We start from the raw sequence: 24,651 nt of genomic DNA on the forward strand, positions 1-24,651 counted from the left end.
CGGACCTCGGGAGTTGAGCTTCTGCCTAACCCCCAATTTTCGGGGCGTTATGCATGCAATTGCTAATTTCCTTCATTATGAAATGACAGAAGATGTACCTGTCACAAATCAGATTCGCGACTTTCAAAGTATAGTTCACGAACTATCGGTAGAAAGAATTAAGTTAGATGAAGTGTTTTTGTCAGGAGCGCTAATAGAAAAACTACCGCTCTCCTGAAAAGAATATAAGAATAGAATGAAACATAAAAAGAACGGTATTTCTTTAGAAACCACTATCATACATATACAAATAGAAGAAGCCAATAGAATCAGGGACCAAAAAGAAAATAGAAATGAGATAAATTTAAAGGCGAATCTTATAAAATCAAGTCGGACAAATAATAAAAAAAATGACAACTGTCATAACTGTGGCAAACCTGGACATTACACAAATGAATGCAGACTTAAAAAGAAGAATGCAAATAATCAATTCAAGAAAAAGGAAAATTGCTACAACTGTGGAAAGCCTGAGCATCACATTAAAACATGCAAGCTTAAGAAAAACAAAGATGAGCCGCAAGTTAATCTTACAGAAACAGACAGTGAGCCTGACATGGTAGTAGCTGTGGTGTCAGAAGTCTTTTTTGTGTAAACAACTTGGAGTGGGTACTAGATACTTGTGCAATTAGGCATGCATGCAAAGATCGTAACATGTTTACCTCCTACCAACTATCAAGAGATGATGAACATGTGTTCATGGGTAATGCTAGAACATCTTCAGTTGTAGGGAAAGAGAAAGTACTTCCGAAACTCACTTTTGGAAAGACTGATGTTGAATGATGTCCTACATGTGCTCGACATTAGAAGAAACTTGGTCTCTAGTTCGCTCCTCAATAAGGCTGGTGTTAAGTTAGTATTTGATTCAGATAAGCATGTGATGACTAAGAATGTAACTTTTTTTGGTAAGAGATACTGTAGTGATGATTTATTTATTTTAAATGTATCCAATGATAATAATAAAGAGACATCTAGTTCTGTTTATATCGTTGAACATTTTTATCTATGACATAGTAGATTAGGTCATGTGAATTTAGTATCTTTGAAGAAAATGAAAAGATTAAGTTTATTACCTAATATATCTAATGAAGAATTCGAAAAATGTGAAACATGTTGTCACGCCCCAAACTCGGAAAACGGGCTCACAAAATTCCCGATCGCCGAATCCGGTGCCGACAGCCTCCGTAGTACCCCATTTTCGGATTCCGGCATTCTCATGCCAGGTTCCGATCCTGGGATCCTACAAGGAGGGTTTTTAGTATAAATTTTTTTTTTGTAATAGAGCATAACCACAAGCATAACCAGGTCACAAAACAGCATCACCACATATCCACTAAATCAAAACTTTAAGTACAATGCAGAAAGGGAAATACAAGGTGATCAAAAGCTCCAAAATAAACTGACGTGCACTCCTGCCTCAGCGCTGCTGCTGTCCAACACTACCTGCACGCAACAGTCGTGCATAAGCTTACAAAAGCTTAGAGGGTGGTGCAAGTGTGTGTGCAAGGCCAGCGCCAAGTGTACAATATCAGAGTAATGCGGAAATATGCGATAAGTCCATGAATGCTATCGGTCATACCAAGGCCATGCGATGCGAGGCCTATGTAGCCAAATGTCATATGCGAGATGCAAAGCAAGCAAGTCAGTCCTCATCAAGTACACATATCAGTACAGTTCCTCTCTGGATATCACCGGAGTCTGATAAACCTCACACTGATTGCCTCCTCCCTAGCTGCACAGTCAAGCAAGTGGAAGAGACCACACTATCCACTTGACCAGTAGTCTGCCAATACCTACCTAGCTCGTTGATAGCGGACTCATTTGCGAGCTGGTCAAACTCAGCCTAGCTTATAGCCCCATCACTCGGGCGGATAAGGCCACACCCCCTTCCAACCGACCACGACATAGTGGGAGATGCGGCCTACTGGTATTCGGCACTCGGGCGCTCGTATATCCACTCGGTCTAGATGTTGGAGCATCTCCTGATACCAAAAAGGTTTTGGGACTTTTATCCAAGGACATCCTAAGTGCCCACAGTGTTAAAACCAAGCATTTTTGGTATTCGATACGACCATCCACAATGTGTCTGTGGAGGCTACAGCCTTGATGTCGCTAGGGTGTGCAGTGATCAAGTCACACATATGCAAGATGCAAGAGTCACACCGTATAATCATGTAGCAATCCTGCGCATATCATGCGATCATGTGGGGCACTCCGTCTCATAAGGAGTCCCGTAAATGTCTTAGCCCAACTGGCTTATGCTATGATCAAACATTCCTCATATCAAGCATACATATGATGCGTATGGGCATGTATCATGGGGCTATACTAAGAATGTTATAAAGTGGTGAACTACCAACAAATGTGGGCCTACTAATGGGCCCTAGGGAGAGTTATAATGCGGACATTTAACCAACATTATTCTTACAACGTGGACGTCAAACCAACATTTCTCCCAAGGCATAACCTGTCATCAAACATTATTACACAGACTATGGGGGGAATCCCTCATTGCAATGGACCCTAAGGACATCCTGTTGGGCCTCGACCCATGGGCCTTATATTCATCAAATGGGCCGCATCATATGGGCCTTTTATAAATCAAGTGGGCCACATCGGAGGGGCCTTATGTACATTGCAAATGGGCCATATCCCACGGGCCTTTGAATGCATCACAATGGGCCTTGTAACATGGGCCTCAAATACATTGAATGGGCCCCATCACATGGGCCTCACATGTATACCAAGGTGGGCCACACCAAAGTACAAGTGGTGAGGATGATTTCCACCATTAAAATCCCTAAGGCCCACCAACAAATATATATTATATAATATAATATATAATATATACAATATAACATATATAATATAATATATATATATAAATATATATATATATATATATACATATATATATATATATATAGATAATAATATATATATTTATATACACACACCACACGCACGCACGCACACAGCACGCACGCACACACACGCGCGCACACACGCGCACAGGGGGGGTCCCACCGTCCAGGGAGGACGGTGCGGACGAACACATACAGCAAGGTAGGCCCCACCGTCTGTCCGGACGGTGGCTACAACACATACATCACTGTGGGTCCCCCGGGGGGCCCACCCGCATGCTGATAAGCGATCCGATCCATTCATAGGGTCACGCAGACCTGGATGAAGTGTAGAAACAAATTTCATCTTGATCCAAAATTTCTGTGAACCCAGAAACGGTTTCAATGGTAGAGGGTTCAACCCCACTGTTCACTGTGATGTGGGCTGCCTGAGGTCTGGATCTGACTGATTTTTGGAGGGGACCCACCTCAAGGGGTGGTCCACCTCATGGACGGCGTGGATACAAAATATACATCATGGTGGGGCCCACATGAGGGGCCGTGGGTCCCTGCACGGACGCCCGCCTACACGCGCAGGCAGCGCCTGCGCCTCTGGCAGCTGCCTATAAATTTTTTTTTTGAAAGAAACCTCCATTTTCAAGGTTTTGCATACGTGGGGCCCGCATCAGGGAGATCCGAGCTCGCCATCGATCCCCATGGCTCAAGACAAGAAGGATGAGCCCAATATTCAATATATTTTGGTGAATAAAAACAGTAGTTGGATTTTTAACGGTAACCACCACTGTTTCTCATGCTATGGCCCACCAGTTACTCGGATCTGCTTCATTTTTCGGCTCAACGCCTAAAATGAACTCAAGAATGAAATGGACGGCATGGATTGTCTTCATACATCAATGTGGGGTCCACACAAGTGGACCACCTCAATGGGGTGTGAACCAAGCTGATATTTGTGCTTTCATTTCAGTCCAGGGACGTCCCTGGACAGGGACGGCCTGTGCACACGGCATGCACAAGGTGGGCCTTGCTCCTGTGGGCCACCAAATGGATGAATGGTAAGGGTAAAACATATATTAAGGTGGGGCCCATCCAAGTGGGTCACATGGCCACCCCATCACGCACAAGGATAAATAAATAAATAAATAAAAGAGAATGAGAGAGAGAGAGATAGAGAGAAATGGGACACGCATGATGGAGGGCTCCGCCACTATGAGCCCTCCCTTACAAGCAATCATACATCGAGTGGGTCCCATTGCATGTGGGCCCACCAAATCAAGGATCAACGGTGGAGATCCCTTCTCCACCAAAATGAAAGGTCTAGATGACCCTTTTCAAGCTAGAAAATAAACATCATGATGGGGTTCATAGAGAATGGCCCCATCACGGAATGATCATGAAGATCAAGGTGGGCCATCGACCACATCTTAAGGTCCCAAGTGAGATCCATACCATTGATCGGTAGGCCTCACTTGGTCCATCATCAAAACATGAAAACCTATCCTATAAGGCACCCACCGGTCGATCTTCTCGGTCCGTTGGAATGCCGGCCTCCTTGAGCTTCACTTAAACGGTGGAAGATGGGGAATGAAAGGCTAGGATGGAGGGTTTGGGATGGGAAAGTGGACCACACACATGCACTCTCTCACATGGAGAAGCTTGGACGTGAGAGCTCTCTTAGGTTGCTTGGAATTGAGTTGAGAAATGAGAAAGAGAGAGAGAGAGATGGGATGTAAAGAGAGAGAGAGTGATGGATGTGAGTGATGGGTGAGGTGATGTGTACTTGACTAGCATGGGTGTGTAAGAGAGAGGGTGAGAAAGGGTTGACTTTGGAGAGAGAAAGCATGGGTTGCTTGTACTTGACATGAGGTGATGGATGGGATTGATTGATGGGATTGATTTGACACATTGTAGAGATTCTCTTGGGATTGCAAACGCGCGGCGTTTTCTTCGAAATAAACGCCGGCTCACATCTTCCTGCCAGGGTATCGGATCGGTACAAGAGACGCGGCGTCGGAACCGCGACGACGGTGCGGTCGCAATGGTACAAGTCTTGATTTAAGCCGACTCAAATCTACAACATACGACTTAGGGTCGATCGCAACGTCAATTATACGTCACGAGATGTCGAAATTCGACAGGAAGGATCGCGGGATTCGACGGAACAGAACGGACTAGGATACGGGTCTTACAGCTCTCCCCACCTAACAAGAAATTTCGTCCTCGAAATTTGCACTATCATCACAACTCAACATAACTCATAAGAGAATAGGAAATATAATATCATATATAATCAAAACACATACATCATACAATCAAACATCGAAAAGATGGGGATAACGCTCTCGAATCTCCGCCTCGCGCTCCCAAGACGCCTCATCCACACTATGATGGCTCCACTGCACCTTCACCAAGGGAATGACCTTGGTCCGCAGGACTTGCTCCTTTCGATCGAGGATACGAACTGGCTGCTCAATGTAAGAAGCGTCCTCACGAACTTCCAACGGCTGCCAATCAATAACAGGCACGATGTCTGACCCACACTTCCTCAACATAGAGACGTGGAAAACGTTGTGGACACCAGACAACTGAGATGGTAAGGCAAGCCGATAGGCCACAGCGCCGATGCGCCCGGTGATCTCGAAAGGTCCTATAAATCTCGGGGCAAGCTTGCCCTTTGCTCCAAAACGAACCACACCCTTCATGGGTGAGACCTTGAGATACACATGGTCCCCAACGGCAAACTCCAAGGGACGACGCCGACGGTCAGCAAAACTCTTCTGCCGGCTCTGAGCTGTGCGCATCCTCTGCCTAATGATGTCGATAACCTCTGATGTCTGCAGCACAAGCTCAGGACCCAAGAGACGCCGCTCTCCAACCTCGGTCCAACAACTCGGAGATCTGCACGGTCTGCCGTATAATGCCTCAAAAGGAGCCATGCCAATGGTCGCCTGATAGCTGTTGTTGTACGCGAACTCAGCCAATCGCAGGTGTTCGTCCCAACTACCCGAGAAATCAATTGCGCAGGCCCGAAGCATATCCTCAAGGATCTGGTTGACCCTCTCAGTCTGGCCATCGGTCTGCGGATGATACGCGGTGCTGAGCTGCAAATCAGTCCCCATTGCTCTCTGAAAGCTCCTCCAAAACTGAGACGTGAACCTCGGGTCTCGGTCTGAAACGATCGAGACAGGAACACCGTGCAGTCTCACGATCTCATCAACAAACATCTTGGCGAGCCGGTCCGTATGCCAAGTCTCACGAATTGCCAGAAAGTGTGCCGACTTTGTCAGACGGTCCACGACAACCCAGATAGTGTCATGACCACGCTGAGTCCTCGGCAAACCCATGACAAAATCGGTAGATATGTGCTCCCACTTCCACATCGGGACGCTCAACGGCTGCAATAGACCAGGGGGTCTCTGATGATCGGCCTTGACACGCTGGCATGTGTCACACTTGGCCACAAAACTGGCTATCTGGCGCTTCATCCCCGCCCAAAAATACTGACGCCTCATATCACGATACATCTTCGTCGATCCAGGGTGGATAGAGAATCGTGATCGATGTGCCTCGGTCATAAGATCTCGGCGTAGCTCAGGAATATCCGGGACACATAATCGGCCCCTGAAACGAAGTCCACCATCAGAACCAATCAGCCAATCTGTCTGACTCTCAGATGCTGCCTCTGCTCGGTGATCCTGTAACGACTCGTCTGTCTGCTGAGCCTCGATCACCCTTGCGACAAGAGAGGGTTGAATCGACAGGCTCGATAGCTGAACGATAGAAGACTGCAGACCAAACTCGAAATCGTACTCTGCTATATCCTCGAGCATCCTCCATTCCTGAATCATCATGTGCGCCACTAGGCCTCGTGGCTGACGGCTGAGGGCATCCGCCACCACGTTCGCCTTGCCTGGGTGGTACTGGAGATCAAAATCATAGTCCTTCAGGAGCTCCATCCAACGCCTCTGCCTCATGTTCAGCTCGGACTGAGAGAACAAATACTTCAAGCTCTTGTGGTCGGAGAAGAGCTCGAACCTCACCCCATAAAGATAGTGTCTCCACACCTTCAGTGCGAAGACCACTGCTGCCAGCTCCAAATCATGCGTAGGGTAGTTCAGCTCATGGACCTTAAGCTGACGAGACGCATAAGCCACCGGTTTCCCGTGCTGCATCAGGACAGCACCCAAACCAACTCGCGAGGCATCGGTAAATACGACAAATCCATCACTCCCAGAGGGAAGAGTGAGGACAGGAGCAGACGTGAGACGGTCCTTCAGCTCCATAAATGCCTGCTCACAAGCATCGCTCCACACGAACTCGGCACCCTTCCGGGTCAACCTAGTCAACGGGGCTGCAAGGCGAGAGAATCCCTCAATAAAACGTCGGTAGTAGCCCGCTAAACCAAGAAAACTACGGATCTCGGATGCGTTCGTGGGCTGGCCCCACTGACGTACAGCATCAATCTTTGAGGGGTCCACTGCGACACCTTGCCTCGTCACCACATGACCGAGGAACTTCACCTCCTCCTGCCAGAACTCGCACTTCTCCAGCTTCGCGTAAAGCTGGTGGGCACGGAGCGTCTGCAATGTGATCTCCAGATGTCGCTCATGCTCCTCACGGGTCCTCGAATAGATTAGAATGTCGTCGATGAACACCACAACAAACTGGTCGAGATATGGACGGAAGACCTCGTTCATCAACTGCATGAACACTGCGGGCGCATTGGTCAGTCCGAAGGACATGACCTGGAACTCAAAATGACCATAGCGAGTCCTGAAGGCTGTCTTCGGGATATCCTCATCTCGAACCCGAACCTGATGATAACCGGACCGCAAGTCTATCTTCGAAAAGAACTGCGCCTCCTGCAACTGATCAAGCAAATCATCGATCCTCGGAAGTGGGTACTTATTCTTGATTGTGACCTTGTTGAGCTCGCGGTAATCTACGCAAAGCCTCAACGAGCCATCCTTCTTCTTCACGAAGAGTACCGGTGCTCCCCACGGCGAACTGCTCGGACGGATAAAGCCTAACTCATGTAACCTGTCCAACTGCTTCTGCAGTTCCCGTAACTCCAACGGTGCCATACGATACGGGGCCTTTGAAATAGGCGCAGTACCAGGCACAAGATCAATCTGGAACTCAGTGTGCCGACGAGGTGGTAACCCTGGAATCTCCTGGAATACATCGGGAAAACCACAAACAACCGGCAGATGTTCGATACTCAAAGCAACTAACTCCTCAATGGCACATGACAACAGGCAGGAAAGCTGCTCTCCTCTGGGTTCGGCAATAAACTGGAACTCTAGCATGCCGGGTATACAGAACGTAACTGTCCTCGTGAAGCAGTCTAATATGGTGTGGTACTTGGAGAGCCAATCCATGCCCAGGATGACATCAAACTCGAACATCGGTAATACGAATAGGTCGGCAGACAAAAATATCCCCAATCAGAATGGGACAAGACAAGCAAAATTGGTCTAACACTATAGTCTTCCCCAAGGGCATAGATACTGACAAACCCTCATGGGTAGACTCCATCGGCAAACCGGTCGATCGATAAAAATCATCGGCCATAAAAGAATATGATGCACCACAATCAAATAATACACGTGCAATGCATGCGAAAATGGGGAGAGTACCCTCGACGACTCCTCCTGATGACTGAGGGTCCTGCTAGGTGGCATAAAATCTGCCCTAGGCCTGGTGGGGAGGTGCAGATCCCCTCTGAGGTCTCTGTTGATGCTGTTGTCACTATGACAGCCTTATCTGCTACCTCTGCTGCTGCGAGGGAGGTACAGGAGGTTGGTGCTACGATCGCTGCTGCTACTGTGGGGGCTATCGCGGAGGCTGATACGGTGCCCTCGGCTGCTGCTACTGTGCATGGGGACACTTGTGCCTGCAATGTCCTGTCTTACTGCACCCAATGTAAGTACCTGAAAACGGTTCTGGAGGTGGTGCTGGGGGTGCCACTGGTGCTCGGAATGCTGGGCGGGTCATGCATCACTACTGTAGATGATGTTACTACTGCTGAGAACTACCGGAGGGCGCCTTCCTCTTCTGATCTTCCCTCAGGTCATGGGCCCTCTATAAACTGTCCCAATCTAACTCGTAGATCTGGGCCCTCTCCACAATCTGCTCAAACATCAGAAGCATGTGTCCAATCACACGACTCATGAGGGCCAGACACAAACAGTTCTAAAACCGACGGGCCTTTCACCCCTTATCATCAACAAGGTACATCATGAATCTCGATAGCGCGATGAAACGTGCCTCATACTAGGACACAATCATGTCCCCCTGGACTAGAGTCTCAAACTCTAATGCGTGTTACTGCCCCACATGCTCAGGAAAGAACTTCCAGTCGAACGGGTCCACAAAGTCCTCCCAGGTCCACTCGAAATTGGATGCTACCACTCGGGCGACAGATGCCCACCAATGCTGAGCCTCACCTGTAGAAGAAATACGGCTAACGGGACTTGCTGTTGGGTCGTACATCTCATGGCTTCAAATATCTTCTCCACCTAAGAGCACCATATCTCTACTACAGTAGGGTTTGGCTCACCCCAGAAACGCGGGGGATCATGCTATCGGAAGTCCTTGCTCATGCGCTCTTATTCTTCCTGAGCTGGCGTAGCAGTGGGGTGCCTGCAGGCCTGTCCTTGGAGGGCGGCTATCACATCCTACAACATCTGTTGTCGCTAGGTGGCACTCACGAGTACAGTCGGATCCGCACCGATCTCGGGTAGAGAAGCAAAATCCTCAGGCGGGAAGCAGGAATATCTGGTGGCGGAACAGGAGTCGCCGGTGGTAGAGCGGGAGCAGCAGCTGGTGGAGGAGCGGGGGTCGCAGGTGGCGGAGGGGGATTCGCTCGGGTCGATCTTCTAGCCATTTGTCCTACAAGAAGGAACAAGGGCCTATCAGCCTTGAGAATTCTCGAAGGCATGAAGGTTAAGGGTCTAAGTCGAAAAATCGCGAAGTTATTCCGACTTGGAACCTATACATTCTAAGTTCATAGCAGATATGTGATGTGATCCTCAGGTATTCCCAAGTTATGCTCTGATACCAACTTCTGTCACGCCCCAAACTCGGAAAACAGGCTCACAAAATTCCCGATCGCCGAATCCGGTGCGACAGCCTCCGTAGTACCCCATTTTCGGATTCCGGCATTCTCATGCCAGGTTCCGATCCTGGATCCTACAAGGAGGGTTTTTAGTATAAATTTTTTTGTAATAGAGCATAACCACAAGCATAACCAGTCACAAAACAAAGATCACCACATATCCACTAAATCAAAACTTTAAGTACAATGCGAAAGGGAAATACAAGGTGATCAAAAGCTCCAAAATAAACCGAGGCGCACTTTTGCCTCAGCGCTGCTCGTCCAACACTACCCGCACGCAATCGTGCATAAGCTTACAAAAGCTTAGAGGGTGGTGCAAGTGTGTGTGCAAGGCGCGCCAAGTGTACAATATCAGAGTAATGCGGAAATATGCGATAAGTCCATGAATGCTATCGGCCATACCAAGGCCATGCGATGCAAGGCCTATGTAGCCAAATGTCATATGCGAGATACAAAGCAAGTATGCTAGTCCTCATCAAGTACACATATCAGTACAGTTCCTCTCTGGGTATCATCGGGGTTTAATACACCTTACACTGACTACCTCCTCCCTAGCTGCACAGTCAAGTAAGTGGAAGAGACCACACTATCCGCCTGACCAGTAGTCTGCCAATACCTACCCGGCTCGTCAATAGAGGACTCATTTGCGAGCTAGTTAAACTCAGCCTAGCTTATAGCCCCCTCACTCGGGCGGATAAGGCCACACCCCCTTCCAACCGACCACGACACAGTGGGAGACGCAGCCTACTGGTATTCGGCAATCGGGCGCTCGTGTATCCACTCGGTTTAGACGTTGGAGCATCTCCTGGTACCAAAAAGGTTCTGGGATTTTCACCCAAGGACATCCTAAGTGCCCACAGTGCTAGAACCAAGCATTTTCGGTATCCGATACGGCCATCCACGATGTGTCTGTGGAGCCACGGCCCTGATGTCGCTAGGGCGTGCAGTGATCAAGTCACACATATGCAAGATGCATGAGTCACACCGTACAATCATGCAGCAATCTCATGCGTACCACGCAATCATGCGGGGCACTCCGTCTCATAAGGAGTCCCGTAAATGTCTCAGCCCAACGGCTTATATTATGATCAAGCATTCCTCATATCAAGCATACATATGATGCATATGGGCATGTATCATGGGGCTATACTAAGCATGTTATAAAGTGGTGAACTACCAACAAATGTGGGCCTACTAATGGGCCCTAGGGAGAGTTATAATGCGGACATTTAACCAACATTATTCTTACAACGTGGACGTCAAACCAACATTTCTCCCAAGGCATAACCTGTCATCAAACATTATTACACACACTATGGGGGAATCCCTCATTGCAATGGACCCTAAGGACATCCTGTTGGGCCTCGACCCATGGGCCTTATATTCATCAAATGGGCCGCATCATATGGGCCTTTTATAAATCAAGTGGGCCACACCAAAATACAAGTGGTGATGATGATTTCCACCATTAAAATCCCTAAGGCCCACCAACAAATATATATTATATAATATAATATATAATATATACAATATAACATATATAATATAATATATATATATAAATATATATATATATATATACATATATATATATAGATAATAATATATATATTTATATACACACACCACACGCACGCACTCACACAGCACGCATGCACACACACGCGCGCACACACGCGCACAGGGGGGGTCCCACCGTCCAGGGAGGACGGTGCGGACGAACACATACAGCAAGGTCGTCCCGTGCTTGGGACGGTGTGAATAAAATACATACATCACTGTGGGTCCCAAGTGGGGCCCACCATAATGCTTATAAGCTATCCAATCCATTCATAAGGTCACGCAGACCTGGATGAAGTGTAGAAACAAATTTCATCTTGATCCAAAATTTCTGTGAACCCAGAAACGGTTTCAATGGTAGAGGGTTCAACCCCACTGTTCACTGTGATGTGGGCTGCCTGAGGTCTGGATCTGACTGATTTTTGGAGGGGACCCACCTCAAGGGGTGGTCCACCTCATGGACGGCGTGGATACAAAATATACATCATGGTGGGGCCCACATGAGGGGCCGTGGGTCCCTGCACGGACGTCCGCTACACGCGGCGTCTGCGTCTCTGGCGCTGTCAGCGGCAGCAGCGAAAGCTGCTGCCTATATATATATATATTTTTTTTTTTTGAAAGAAACCTCCATTTTCACGGTTTTGCATACGTGGGGCCCGCATCAGGGAGATCCGAGCTCGCCATCGATCCCCATGGCTCAAGACAAGAAGGATGAGCCCAATATTCAATATATTTTGGTGAATAAAAACAGTAGTTGGATTTTTAACGGTAACCACCACTGTTTCTCATGCTATGGCCCACCAGTTACTCGGATCTGCTTCATTTTTCGGCTCAACGCCTAAAATGAACTCAAGAATGAAATGGACGGCATGGATTGTCTTCATACATCAATGTGGGGTTCACACAAGTGGACCACCTCAATGGGGTGTGAACCAAGCTGATATTTGTGCTTTCATTTCAGTCCAGGGACGTCCCTGGACAGGGACGGCCTGTGCACACGGCATGCACAAGGTGGGCCTTGCTCCTGTGGGCCACCAAATGGATGAATGGTAAGGGTAAAACATATATTAAGGTGGGGCCCATCCAAGTGGGTCACATGGCCACCCCATCACGCACAAGGATAAATAAATAAATAAATAAAAGAGAATGAGAGAGAGAGAGAGAGAGAAATGGGACACGCATGATGGAGGGCTCCGCCACTATGAGCCCTCCCTTACAAGCAATCATACATCGAGTGGGTCCCCTTGCATGTGGGCCCACCAAATCAAGGATCAACGGTGGAGATCCCTTCTCCACCAAAATGAAAGGTCTAGATGACCCTTTTCAAGCTAGAAAATAAACATCATGATGGGGTTCATAGAGAATGGTCCCATCACGGAATGATCATGAAGATCAAGGTGGGCCATCGACCACATCTTAAGGTCCCAAGTGAGATCCATACCATTGATCGGTAGGCCTCACTTGGTCCATTATCAAAACATGAAAACCTATCCTATAAGGCACCCACCGGTCGATCTTCTCGGTCCGTTGGAATGCCGGCCTCCTTGAGCTTCACTTAAACGGTGGAAGATGGGGAATGAAAGGCTAGGATGGAGGGTTTGGGATGGGAAAGTGGACCACACACATGCACTCTCTCACATGGAGAAGCTTGGACGTGAGAGCTCTCTTAGGTTGCTTGGAATTGAGTTGAGAAATGAGAAAGAGAGAGGGAGAGATGGGATGTAAAGAGAGAGAGTGATGGATGTGAGTGATGGGTGAGGTGATGTGTACTTGACTAGCATGGGTGTGTAAGAGAGAGGGTGAGAAAGGGTTGACTTTGGAGAGAGAAAGCATGGGTTGCTTGTACTTGACATGAGGTGATGGATGGGATTGATTGATGGGATTGATTTGACACATTGTAGAGATTCTCTTGGGATTGCAAACGCGCGGCGTTTTCTTCGAAATAAACGCCGGCTCACATCTTCCTGCCAGGGTATCGGATCGGTACAAGAGACGCGGCGTTAGAACCGCGACGACGGTGCGGTCGCAAGGGTACAAGTCTTGATTTAAGCCGACGCAAATCTACAGCATACGACTTAGGGTCGATCGCAACGTCAATTATACGTCACGGGATGTCGAAATTCGACAGGAAGGATCGCGGGACTCGATGGAACAGAACGGACTAGGATACGGGTCTTACACATGTGTAGAATCAAATTTCATTTGAAAACCCTTTAAATGAATAGAAAGATCATCTGTTCTATTAGAGTTAATACACAGTGACTTAGGTGATTTTAGAAATCACATGTCTAAAGGTGAAAAAAGATATTACAATAACTTTTGTAGATGACTACTCTGGGTTTACTAGATTCTATCTGTTAAGGAATAAAGATGAAGCTTTAGATGCTTTTTCTAAATACAAAATTGAAGTTGAAAATCAGTTAAATATAAAAACTAAAAGACTTAGAACAGATAGATGAGGTGAATATGAATCTTCTCAATTTAGAGAATTATGTGAAAAAGTGAAATAGTTCACGAAACTACAACTCATTATACACCAAAACAAAACGGAATGGTAGAACGTAGGAATAGAATTCTAAAGGAGATAATGAATGTTATGTTAAATAGTTTAGGCTTACCCTCAAATATGTGGGGAGAAGCAATTCTTTCTGCTTGTTATATCCTAAATAGAATTCCTTCTAAGTTTTCTGAACAAACACCTTATGAACTTTGGAAGAATCATGTTAATAGTTATAAATATATTAAAGTGTGGTGGTATCTTGCTAAAGTAGGATTGCTTGAAACTAAGAAAAGAAAATTAGACCTTAAAACGACCAATTGTGTATTTATAGGTTACACATAAAACAGTGCAGCTTACAGATTTCTAGTTTTAAAAACTAAGGATAATATTATAAATCTTAATACAATTATAGATGCTACGGATGCAGAATTCTTTGAGAATGTATTCCGTATGAAATCTAAATCTTTGAGAAAAGAGGAAGTTAATGAATTTGATATCGTATCTACAAGTAAAAGTGCTTACGAGAAAGTAGTAGAGGAGATACAACCAAGAAAAAGTATTAGGGTTAGAAGAGAAACTAATCTATAAGATGGTTTTTTCACCTTCGTAGTAGAAGATGATCTTACAACTTATACAGAAGCTATTAACTCTTCAGATGCAACATTTTTAAAGGAAGCAATAAATGATGAGTTGGAATCTATAATATCTAATAATACTTGAAAATTTGTAGAACTACCACCTGAAAACAAACTAATAGGTTGTAAATGAGTGTTTAGAAAAAAACTAAAACCGGATGGAACTATTGATCAGTTTAAGGCTAAGTTGGTAGCGAAAGACTTTAAACAAAATGAAGAAATATATTACTTTGATACATATTTCCCTGTAACTAGAATTATAACTATTAGGGTCTTAATAGCAATAGCCTTCATATATAAACTGGTGATACACCAGATGGACATTAAAACGACTTTCCTAAATGGAGACTTAGAAGAAGAAATATATATGGAGCAACCTGAGGGTCATAAGATATCAGGTAAAGAAAATAAAGTATGTAGACTAATTAAATCACTATAAAGTTTAAAATAGACTCCTAAATAATAGCATTAAAAATTTGATGGTATTTTAAAATCAAATGTTATCATATAAATGATGTAAATAGATGTGTATATAGTAAAATTTCTGAAAATAATTATATTATTATATATTTTTATGTTGATGACATGCTTATTTTTAGAATTAATATTAAATTAGTTAATGTAACTAAGAAATTCTTGTCATCTAAGTTTGACATGAAAGACTTAGGAGAGGCTAATGTAATCTTGGGTATTGAAGTAACCAGGAAAGATTGTGTTATTATATTATCACAATTTCATTACATTGAGAAGATATTAAGAAAATTTAACCATTTTGATTGTTTACCTGTCAGTACTTTTTATGATTATAGTGTGACTCTTATGAAAAATACAGAAAATAGTCTCAATTGGAGTATTGAAGAATAATTGTTAGTCTCATGTATCTAACAAACTGCACTAGACTAGACATACATTTTGCAGTAGGAAGGCTAAGTAGATATACACATAACCCTAGAAAAGAACATTGGAATGCCTTGTTTAGGATTTTGAGATACCTAAAAGGCAATATGACTTATGGTTTACATTATAATGGTTATCCTCATGTATTGGAAGGATACAGTGATGCTAACTAGATCAGTGATTTAAATGAGACAAAATCCATTAGCGGATATGTCTTCACTTTGGGTGGAGGACCAGTCTCTTGGAATTTACCAAGCAGACATGTATCGTTCGGTCGACTATGGAATCCGAGTTTATTGCCTTAGAAAAGGCTGGATCAGAAGCCGAGTGACTTAGAAATCTCTTAGCTGATATATCATTGTGGCCAAAGCCTGTATCAGCCGTGTCTATTCATTGTGACTGTCGAGCAGTTATAGTAAAAGCAAAGAGTAAAATATACAATGGAAAGAGCAGACATATTAGACCCAGACACAACATATTGAAACACATGTTGCGTGATGGAGTCATATCTATTGACTTTGTGAGGTAAGAAAAGAATCTTGCAGATCCTCTAACCAAAGGATTATCTAAAAGGTTAGTCAATGATACATTGAAGGAAATGAGACTGAGCCTAATATATGAGCTGTCAGTGTCGACAACTCAACCTATACAAGTGGAGATTTCATGAGATAGGTTCAATGGGTAAACAACAAGACGTGAGTTAGACGATTGCACTGAGTTATATGAGCCCCTTCTATGGTGTACAGTGCGAGCAACAACGCAGAAGGATGAGTTTTTAGAACTCTTAATGGATCCATAACCATATATTTGGTGGTGTATACAGTTGGTGCATACACTTAATGGAATTCACCTATATGGGGTGTGGAGGTGGAGACTGCTTCCTAGGAGAATCTAGGCGAATTTTCTATAGCACTCATGAAATCCAGGTAATGGTGTATGGCCGAAACGCATCGAACCGCAGAATCACTTACAGAGGAAGAGTTGTATGAGTGGGATGTACTTGCGATCTACATTAAAAGGATTCAGGTTCAAGACTATGGTGTCACTTGATTCCTATAGACCTGTCTTGCTTACTCTAATGTCGGTTCAAGTTTATAGTGACATCGGCACCATTGCACAACTATTACGCTTTAATTCGAAAGAGTTTATTTTAAAACATGTGGGAGCGCTATCAAAAAATAGGACAAAGTCGACGGATCTTAGAAGGTTTTTGCTACGGATTTTAGTCGTCGGCTATAGCTACGGATTTTATCCATAGCTAAAACCAAATAAGCCTGATGCAAAACCAATTTTTTAACGGTGGACGTCCAATTCACTATTGTTTTCGCATTGTGTGGTCCACCCAAGCTTTATTTTAGCCTCATTTTTTGGGATAAATGATAAAATTATGTTAAGAAATGGATGGACGGCATGGATGAAACAAATTGTTCATGGTGGGGCCCACAAAGCCATACCAGATCCAAAGATCAAGTTACGGCTTTGAATTTGATTTGAAATAATGTGAGTGTTGTATTTGATTTAAAATAATAGTGACTTATTCATAACAATCGTGGCAAAGGTTTAGAGTTATCCAGACCATTCAAATAATCAGTCTAGTTGTAAAGGGTAAATATTTATAATTTTATTATATAATATATTCTTAACCATCCAGAAAATGGTCCCAAGCACGTACGACGGTTAAAATAGCTTGTGTTATAAATAATGAAAAACTCACGTAATTCGAATTTAAATTCATTATCATATCCAAAAGAGGATTTCCGATGAGCGCCATTTCATCTTCCATCCAAAGGCATTTTCGAAAGCCATTTCCGTCGAGCATCGTTGCCGAGAGCGTCGTTGCCGAGCATCATCTTCAAATAGGTGAGCTTCTCTTTCCCCCACCCTTAATCTTCAATCTGGATTTGAAAGACGATGCTCTAATGAAACACATACATCATGATGGCCCTCTGTAACTAGCCCCACACATACATCTCAGCTATACTTTAGACATTTTTGTTGATGATGCTGTCCATTTGTGAGGGCGATCCCGATTTTAGGGCCAAGGCATCTACATGGTGGGATTCTCAAGATCGATGGACTAGATCACACACTCGTGTGCAAGACAGACCTTGATATCAAGCTCGTGTGCAAAATGACCCATGTCTCTTAGCCAGGCCCGGGTACTGACCCGGGCTATTGTCAACCTGACTGCTAGAGGATAGTTCCCTAGCCCTTCATCTTCCCAGAATAGCATAGATTCACCATTGTTAACTGAAAGCTTGAAGCTATCTAACAGCAATTTCCCCCATTTCATATACTTCTTTCTTTCCTTGCTAGATTTTCTTCTTAAACTTCTATCTGTAGGGCCCAAACGAAACGTGTGTGATGCTGGGCATGTTGTCTGGGGTCCATTTCATATACTTCTTCCTTCCTTGAAGCTGGATTGGCAATGACCGCTTTCAGCTATGATTGATGATCTTATCTTTCCAAATTAAAAAAGAAGAGAAAAAATCCTGAATTTTCTTTGTTCATGAGGTATATGCTTTTTGAATATTTCTTTTGATCTGTTTAGATTCTATTCCAGATTAGTTTTCTATTGTACAGAAGGAAATCTCATGTGGGTATATCTCCTTTTGAAGTTTCTGTGATTTTTTTGGGTGAAAATAGTGATTCTGATGTTCTTGGGATTTGGATTTGTTGTAAAACTGGAGTGTTATTTGATTTTTTTTTATTTTTTTATTTTAATGTTATATTTTAGGGAATCTCATGTGGGGTGCTTTTGCATTTGTTAGTTCTTGAAGTCTGTGTGGTTATTTGTGGTAATTTAGATTTGAATCGGTTTGGATTCTATTGCAGATTATTTTTCTCTTATACTCTCATATGGGCGTACTTCCTTTTTAAATTTATTTATTATTTGGTGAAAATCAATGAGGATTTAGTACGGTTTGGCTGGATTTTTATTTTTTATTTTTATAAATTTTTTACACCCATGTGAATCTGTTTGGATTCTGTTGCAATTAGTTTTCTGTTTATAGAAGGGAATCTCACATGGGTATCTTTGTTTTTGAAGTTTCTTTGATTTTTTTTTTTTTTTGGTGAAAATCAATTTAATTTTAGTATATGTGTAGTTGTTTTTTTTTTTTTTTTTGGAAAATCAGTGAAATTTGGGATGTTTTGAAGCAATTTATGCATATTTTTCGATTTCAATGTTCATCAGATTTGGATTAGTTTAAAAAAGGAGTATTATGTGGGTTTTTTCTATTATATGTAACAGAATCTCATTTAAGTGCTTTTGCATTTATCAGTTCTTCAAGTCTGTGTAATCATTTGATGTGAATCCATTTGGATTTTACTGTAATAATTTTTCTATTGTCAAGAAGGAAATCTTATATGGGTATCTCTCCTTTTGAACTTTCTTTGATTTGGTGAAAATCAATGTGACTTTAGGATGATGTGTGGGCTGTTTTCAATTGTTTTGGGATGAAAAACCAATGAAATTTGGGATGTTCTTAAGCAGTTTGATGCATATTGGTTGAAAAATGAAGTGTTATGTAGATTTATTATAATTTTTTGTGGTTTAGACGATGGAATCTCATGTGAGTGCTTTTGCATTTATCAATTCTTAAAATTTGTGGGATTACTTGATGTGAATCAATGGGAGTTTTTGATGATTAGTAGTTGCTTTTGGGTGTTCTTGGACTGAAACCAATGGAATTTGGGGCACTTTCAAGTTATTTGATGCTAGTTGATTGATTTTAGTGTTATTTGGACTTGGCATAATTAATGGAGTGTTGTACACATCATTTATGTTACATGTAAGGGAATCTCATGTGGGTACTTTTGCATTTGGCAGTTTTTGAAGTTTATGTGATTATGTTATATTAATTGATGGGAATTTAGGATGATGGGTACTTGTTTCCGGGTTTTTTTTTTTTTGTTGGACCAAAATCAAGGTAATTTGGGATGTTCTCAAGCAATTTGATGCATATGTATTGACCCAGATGTTCTTCGTACTTGGATTATCTGAAAAATGGAGTGGTCATGTAGATACTTTCTGTTTATTAGTTTTTGAAGTTTGTGTTTATTTGATGAAAATCAATGGGACTTCAGGATGCCGGGTACTTGTTTTCAGGTGTTTTGATTGGAACTAAGGTAATTAGGGGCTTTTTCTAGTTATCTGATGCACGTTGATTGATTTTAATGTTTTTCAGATTTTGATTACTTGAAGACATGGGAGATCTATATGGGTTTTCTGTTATTAAAAGGACATCTAATGTGAATACTTCTCCTTTTGCCTGTTTTTGTAGTTTGTGTGATTATGCAGTGAGAATCAATGATAGATTAGGATGATGTGTACTTGTTTTCAGGTGTTTTTTGGACAAAAACCCAATTGAATTTATTGGTTTTTCTTCTCTGTTTTTAATTATTTTCTGCACATTGAGTGATTTTGATGTTCTTTTGAATTTCGAATACTTAAAGACAAAGTACTTGTACATCTTTTCTGTTGTATATAAGGAAATCTCATGTGATTACTTTTATTTGTTTTTGAAATGTTCTTGATTATTTGATGAAAATCTATGGGAGTTTAGTGTGATGGATACTTGTTTTCAGTGATTTTTGTGCTGAGAGATATGGAGTTTTCGGTGTTTCAAGTTATTTAATGAATATCCATTGATTTTGTTATTTAGATTTTCAATTATTCTACACTGTTTTGGTTGATAGGTTGTTCTCTCCAACAGCTGATGCGTATGATTTCATACATGTGGGAACCAATTATAGGGTCATGCTCATTATCCAACATACAGTTGATGGTGCTTTCAAACATATGGACTATAGTTTGTTGATCCTAACCATCCATGATAAGGCCCATCCTATAGACAGTTTGGATCATTGAAACAGGTCCCCCATAATGGAAAATCCTGCATGTCAGCAAACAGTACATTTGCTTAGAAGCAGAATTTCCTGCAAAAATCTTCATTCATTAGAGCATTGTCCAACCATCTCCTCTCGTGTATGTCCCAAAACATGACCAATCACATGAATTTTTGTTTTTGTTTTACAAAATCATAATCATAAAGTGACAAAGGATGTGCAGGTGCAACCATAGTAATCCACCTGTGGTGCAGCGATGATGCATAGAGTCATGACAAAGTGAGTCTTCTTGGGAAAACCCCATGGAGAGGATGAATTGTGTAATGCGTGAATCTCCATACCAGTTGAAGCTCTAAGCCGCATGATCAGATGAAGTCATATATCAAATGGTCTGAAAACAATTGTAGATTTTTTTCTAGGAAGGAGCTAGGATGCACCCAGAGGTCGCTTTTTTGAATTGATAAGGTAGATATGTATGATTCCAATAGAGTTAAGTTTGCAATGATATTTTCATGTTTTACAATCTTTTTCGATATAGAAGCCTGAATTTGGAAAATGGTTTATCTGCGACTGAGAAGTGTTATTTATATTAATAGTAGAACAGTAGTGAGTTTCTGAAGATTTGGATATCATTCAAAGCATTTCCCTCCTTTTTGCCATGTAATGGATAGTTGTAGAAAATTGATCTGTAATGTTTTCCCGGAATATTTAATGGTAATCTTTTTTTTTTTTTTTTTTTTCATGGAAACTCAAATGCATTCCCATAATGATCCACCAATATCTCACGTGTATTTATTTTGTATTGGTGAATTGTGGGGCCTACATTGTGACTTTAACATGGTCTTACAGCAGATAAGAGGGTTCATGGAGACATCATCACGGGCAGAAACCCCTGGTCCAAAACTGCAGTTTTCAAGAGAAATGGACTTATTTCTGGCAGTGCAAAGTTTGTTTTGATGAATTATTTAAAAGTGGAATGTGGAGTTCTAGTCCTTTGTTTTCTTGTACGGTCTCTAGCAGAGCATGTGGAAAATGTTGGAGATGTATGATGAAGTGACTGTTTGATTGGAGCTAAAATTATCGTCTTCTGGAGGGCGCAGTCGTTTTTTGGTTTCTGCACGTCGTTGTTATTGCATACTTACCAGGGTACCTTTTTTTGAGCTACACTATGAGATGCTGAACAGGTCTGCATCATTGTTACAATGTTAAGAGTGCACTATTTATAAGCAATGTTCCATCAAGAATATCATTTATAAGTTATTACAATGTCTTTTATTTTTTATTTTTTATTTTTCTTTCTATAATTTATTCTATTCATTACAATTTTCTTTCATGGACACAGTATAATTGCACAGGAGCGTCTCGAAAGGATAACTGAGTTTGTTAGTGAAATGGCTCTCTCAGATTATGTTCCATCAGTGATTAGAATGCAAGATCAAATGACTGAGAACTGTGATTCCCCTATAACGGAGGGTTCAGCAGATTGGATGACTTCTACAATACCCGTTGACAGTATATTAGGTCTTACTGCAGCTGCAGTAGGCCTCATATCAGATAATGAGGTCCATTCGTTTTCACTTAGGCAATTGGAGCATCAGTCTCCTGAAAGTGTTTCTACCAGAGAGGCTTCTGATTTAAGTCAAGGAAGAGAACTGGACGAAGATACCAGAAAGAATTGCAACATTTTGATGATTATGCATCTGGGACCCTTGGATCTCGCTCTGATAGTTTTGAAAGAATGAGTGGGATCTATGAAAATGGTCAAACTTCACCAGAGCTTGGCACATTTCACAGCACTCTCGGCAACAAGTTAGAGCGTGTTGGAAGTTCAGAGTCGTTATTCAGGTGGTAAAATTTTCCGATACTTTATTTATTTTTTAATATATGCTTATATATTAGAGCGTGTTGGAAGTTCAGGTATTCAGAATAAGCAAATTCTGTTGTTGATCCTTTTGGCAAGTTTCTGTGCAAATATTCAGCCCCATTTGACAGGGAATAATCCTTGTCCCCTGAAATATGGAGATCCCTACCTCCCTTAATACACAATTTTGTTTTCTGAATTCCATTACCATGTTCTCCCCTGAAATAGTTAAGGCATAACATCTAATGGCCCCACCCTCCTACCTTTAATACCTGCACCTTGTACATCAAATGGCCTACCTTCTCTACTTAACCCCATCTTTAACCTATCAAACTTTCATCAATGTCTAGCCATGAAAGTTAATACTTTCTTCTTTCTCTTTTCTTCCCATGTCAAAAGCCTCCCAAGAAAAAAGCTAAGAAAGTAGCAGCTGCTCCTAAGGCATCTTCTTCGAAGAGGAAATCCAAGGATGGAGATGAAGATGGTTCAAAGAAGAGAAAACCGAAGAAGAAAAAGGATCATAATGCACCAAAGAGAGCTATGTCTGCTTTCATGTTCTTCTTACAAGCCGAAAGAGATGTAAGTTGTTTTTGGTATGCCATGTTGGTTTTTGCTTCTTGTTGCCTTTAAAAGTTGTTTTTGGTATGCCATGCTGGTTTTTGCTTCTTGAGGCTCAAATTGCAAAGGTGAAAGAAGAAGCTTTTAGCAGGAAAGAGATTCTATAGAAGGTTGAATGTTGGTACTCACAAACCATAGATATTTCTTTCTTTCATCATGGCACACACATACAAACTGATCTATGTGCTAATTATGTAACTTGAATGTAAGAAATTATCTCTATTTCGCATATGCTGCAGAGAAAACTCGAGGACACTGAACATGCATTATGTGACCTTGAAGAAAGATATAGACAAGCAAACTCCACTATTAAAGAAAAGGAATACCTGATTGCATTATGTGCATGTACTAGGCATTGGGATGTAGAATATTTGGGTATTGTTGCACGAGTAAAAAGTGTGAAGCAGTTACTAATAACAGTCACGTGGGAGTATGTGAAGAAGAGATTGAACCAGCTATTCTTCTCATTTCATCTCCTATGGTATACATGTTCCCCATCTTAATATGAAAAAACTGCATTTATTTGAAACACTTGGTTACTGTTTTAGCCTGCTTTAGCACTTGGATGGTCTCAAATTCATGGCAATGCATTTGCTTCTCTCAAATTCCATGTATGATAGTGATGCTAATTTTTTGTTTTTGTGTTACCATTTTACATTTGAACCATGACCATATGCAATCTGAGGTGTGGGGAGGCTCATGAGGTCCCTTGGAGATCTTTCTCAGTTGTCTCTAGGATCCCTGGATTAAGCTGAGAAAATGACCTATTGCAGAACATGTATGAGGACGGAGATGACATTTGTATACAAGGTTGGTCATCTTCTGCACAATGTGTATCAATCATTTACTTTGTGCTTCCACAAAAATTGGACACATGCCATGATGGTTTGTGATCTAAATTTTTGGTGAGGAAACTTGTTTGACAGTCATGGTCTGCTACAGCGGTTGAGGCCACATGCACGCACATGTTGAAGGTGATACTTTTGTGCTTCTGTATTATATGTATGCAACTGATGCTTGATGTGGAAATTTGGCCCCTTTGAACCTTCCGTAATTGCATAAGTGGCTGAACCAGCTCTGTATGTTACACAATTTGTCATCCACTAGTTTCTGTAAATGAAGATAAGAGGATTGATCTTAACAGTATGGTCGTCATGCACATATACAGAAAATGCTTGCAATGAATGTTTATGAGTACTAGGTGGCCTATTAATGAAAACAATGTCTCCGTCCATAATATGCCTGTTTATGATTTGACCAACTTTCAAATATGTATGTCCTTTTGAACCTTCCCTAATTGCATAAGTGGCTGAACCATCTCTTTATTTTAAGCATAATTTGTCATCCACTAGTTTCTGTAAATGAAGATAAGAGGATTGATCTTAACAGTATGGTCGTCATGCACATAGACAGAAAATGCTTGCAATGAATTTTATTTTGTCCCTTTTCTTTTGCTACTAGTGCATCCTACCTTTATTATCCTCAGGTCTCGAATATCAGCCTGATCCAGAACTAAGTTGGGCCACAACATAGGGAACAAATTGGGTGGAAATGCTCACCCTTAATGCGCACCAATGCCCATCCGAGTTTCAAAACAGCCCCATTTTTTCCTTCATCCAGACCAGATGAAGGGTTTGAATGGCCTGGATGACATATACACAACTATCTTCCATGAATCTTTTTTTTTTTTTCTGATTTTTTTTTTTTAAATT

The 24,651-nt window shown here is 42.2% G+C and overlaps 1 protein-coding gene across 1 annotated transcript; it reads left to right on the forward strand.

Annotated features, from left to right (window-relative positions):
* The first annotated feature begins 21,548 nt into the window (after positions 1-21,548).
* LOC131226188 (uncharacterized) lies at positions 21,549-22,329 on the forward strand. The gene is made up of 2 exons (XM_058221946.1): positions 21,549-21,644; positions 21,803-22,329. Exons 1-2 carry the CDS (start codon positions 21,634-21,636, stop codon positions 22,200-22,202), a joined length of 411 nt encoding a protein of 136 aa, XP_058077929.1. The 5' UTR covers positions 21,549-21,633; the 3' UTR covers positions 22,203-22,329.
* The last annotated feature ends 2,322 nt before the right edge of the window (positions 22,330-24,651 follow it).

The sequence above is a fragment of the Magnolia sinica genome, chromosome 2, assembly GCF_029962835.1.
Source record: "Magnolia sinica isolate HGM2019 chromosome 2, MsV1, whole genome shotgun sequence".
In the NCBI taxonomy this organism is placed as follows: Eukaryota; Viridiplantae; Streptophyta; class Magnoliopsida; order Magnoliales; family Magnoliaceae; genus Magnolia; species Magnolia sinica.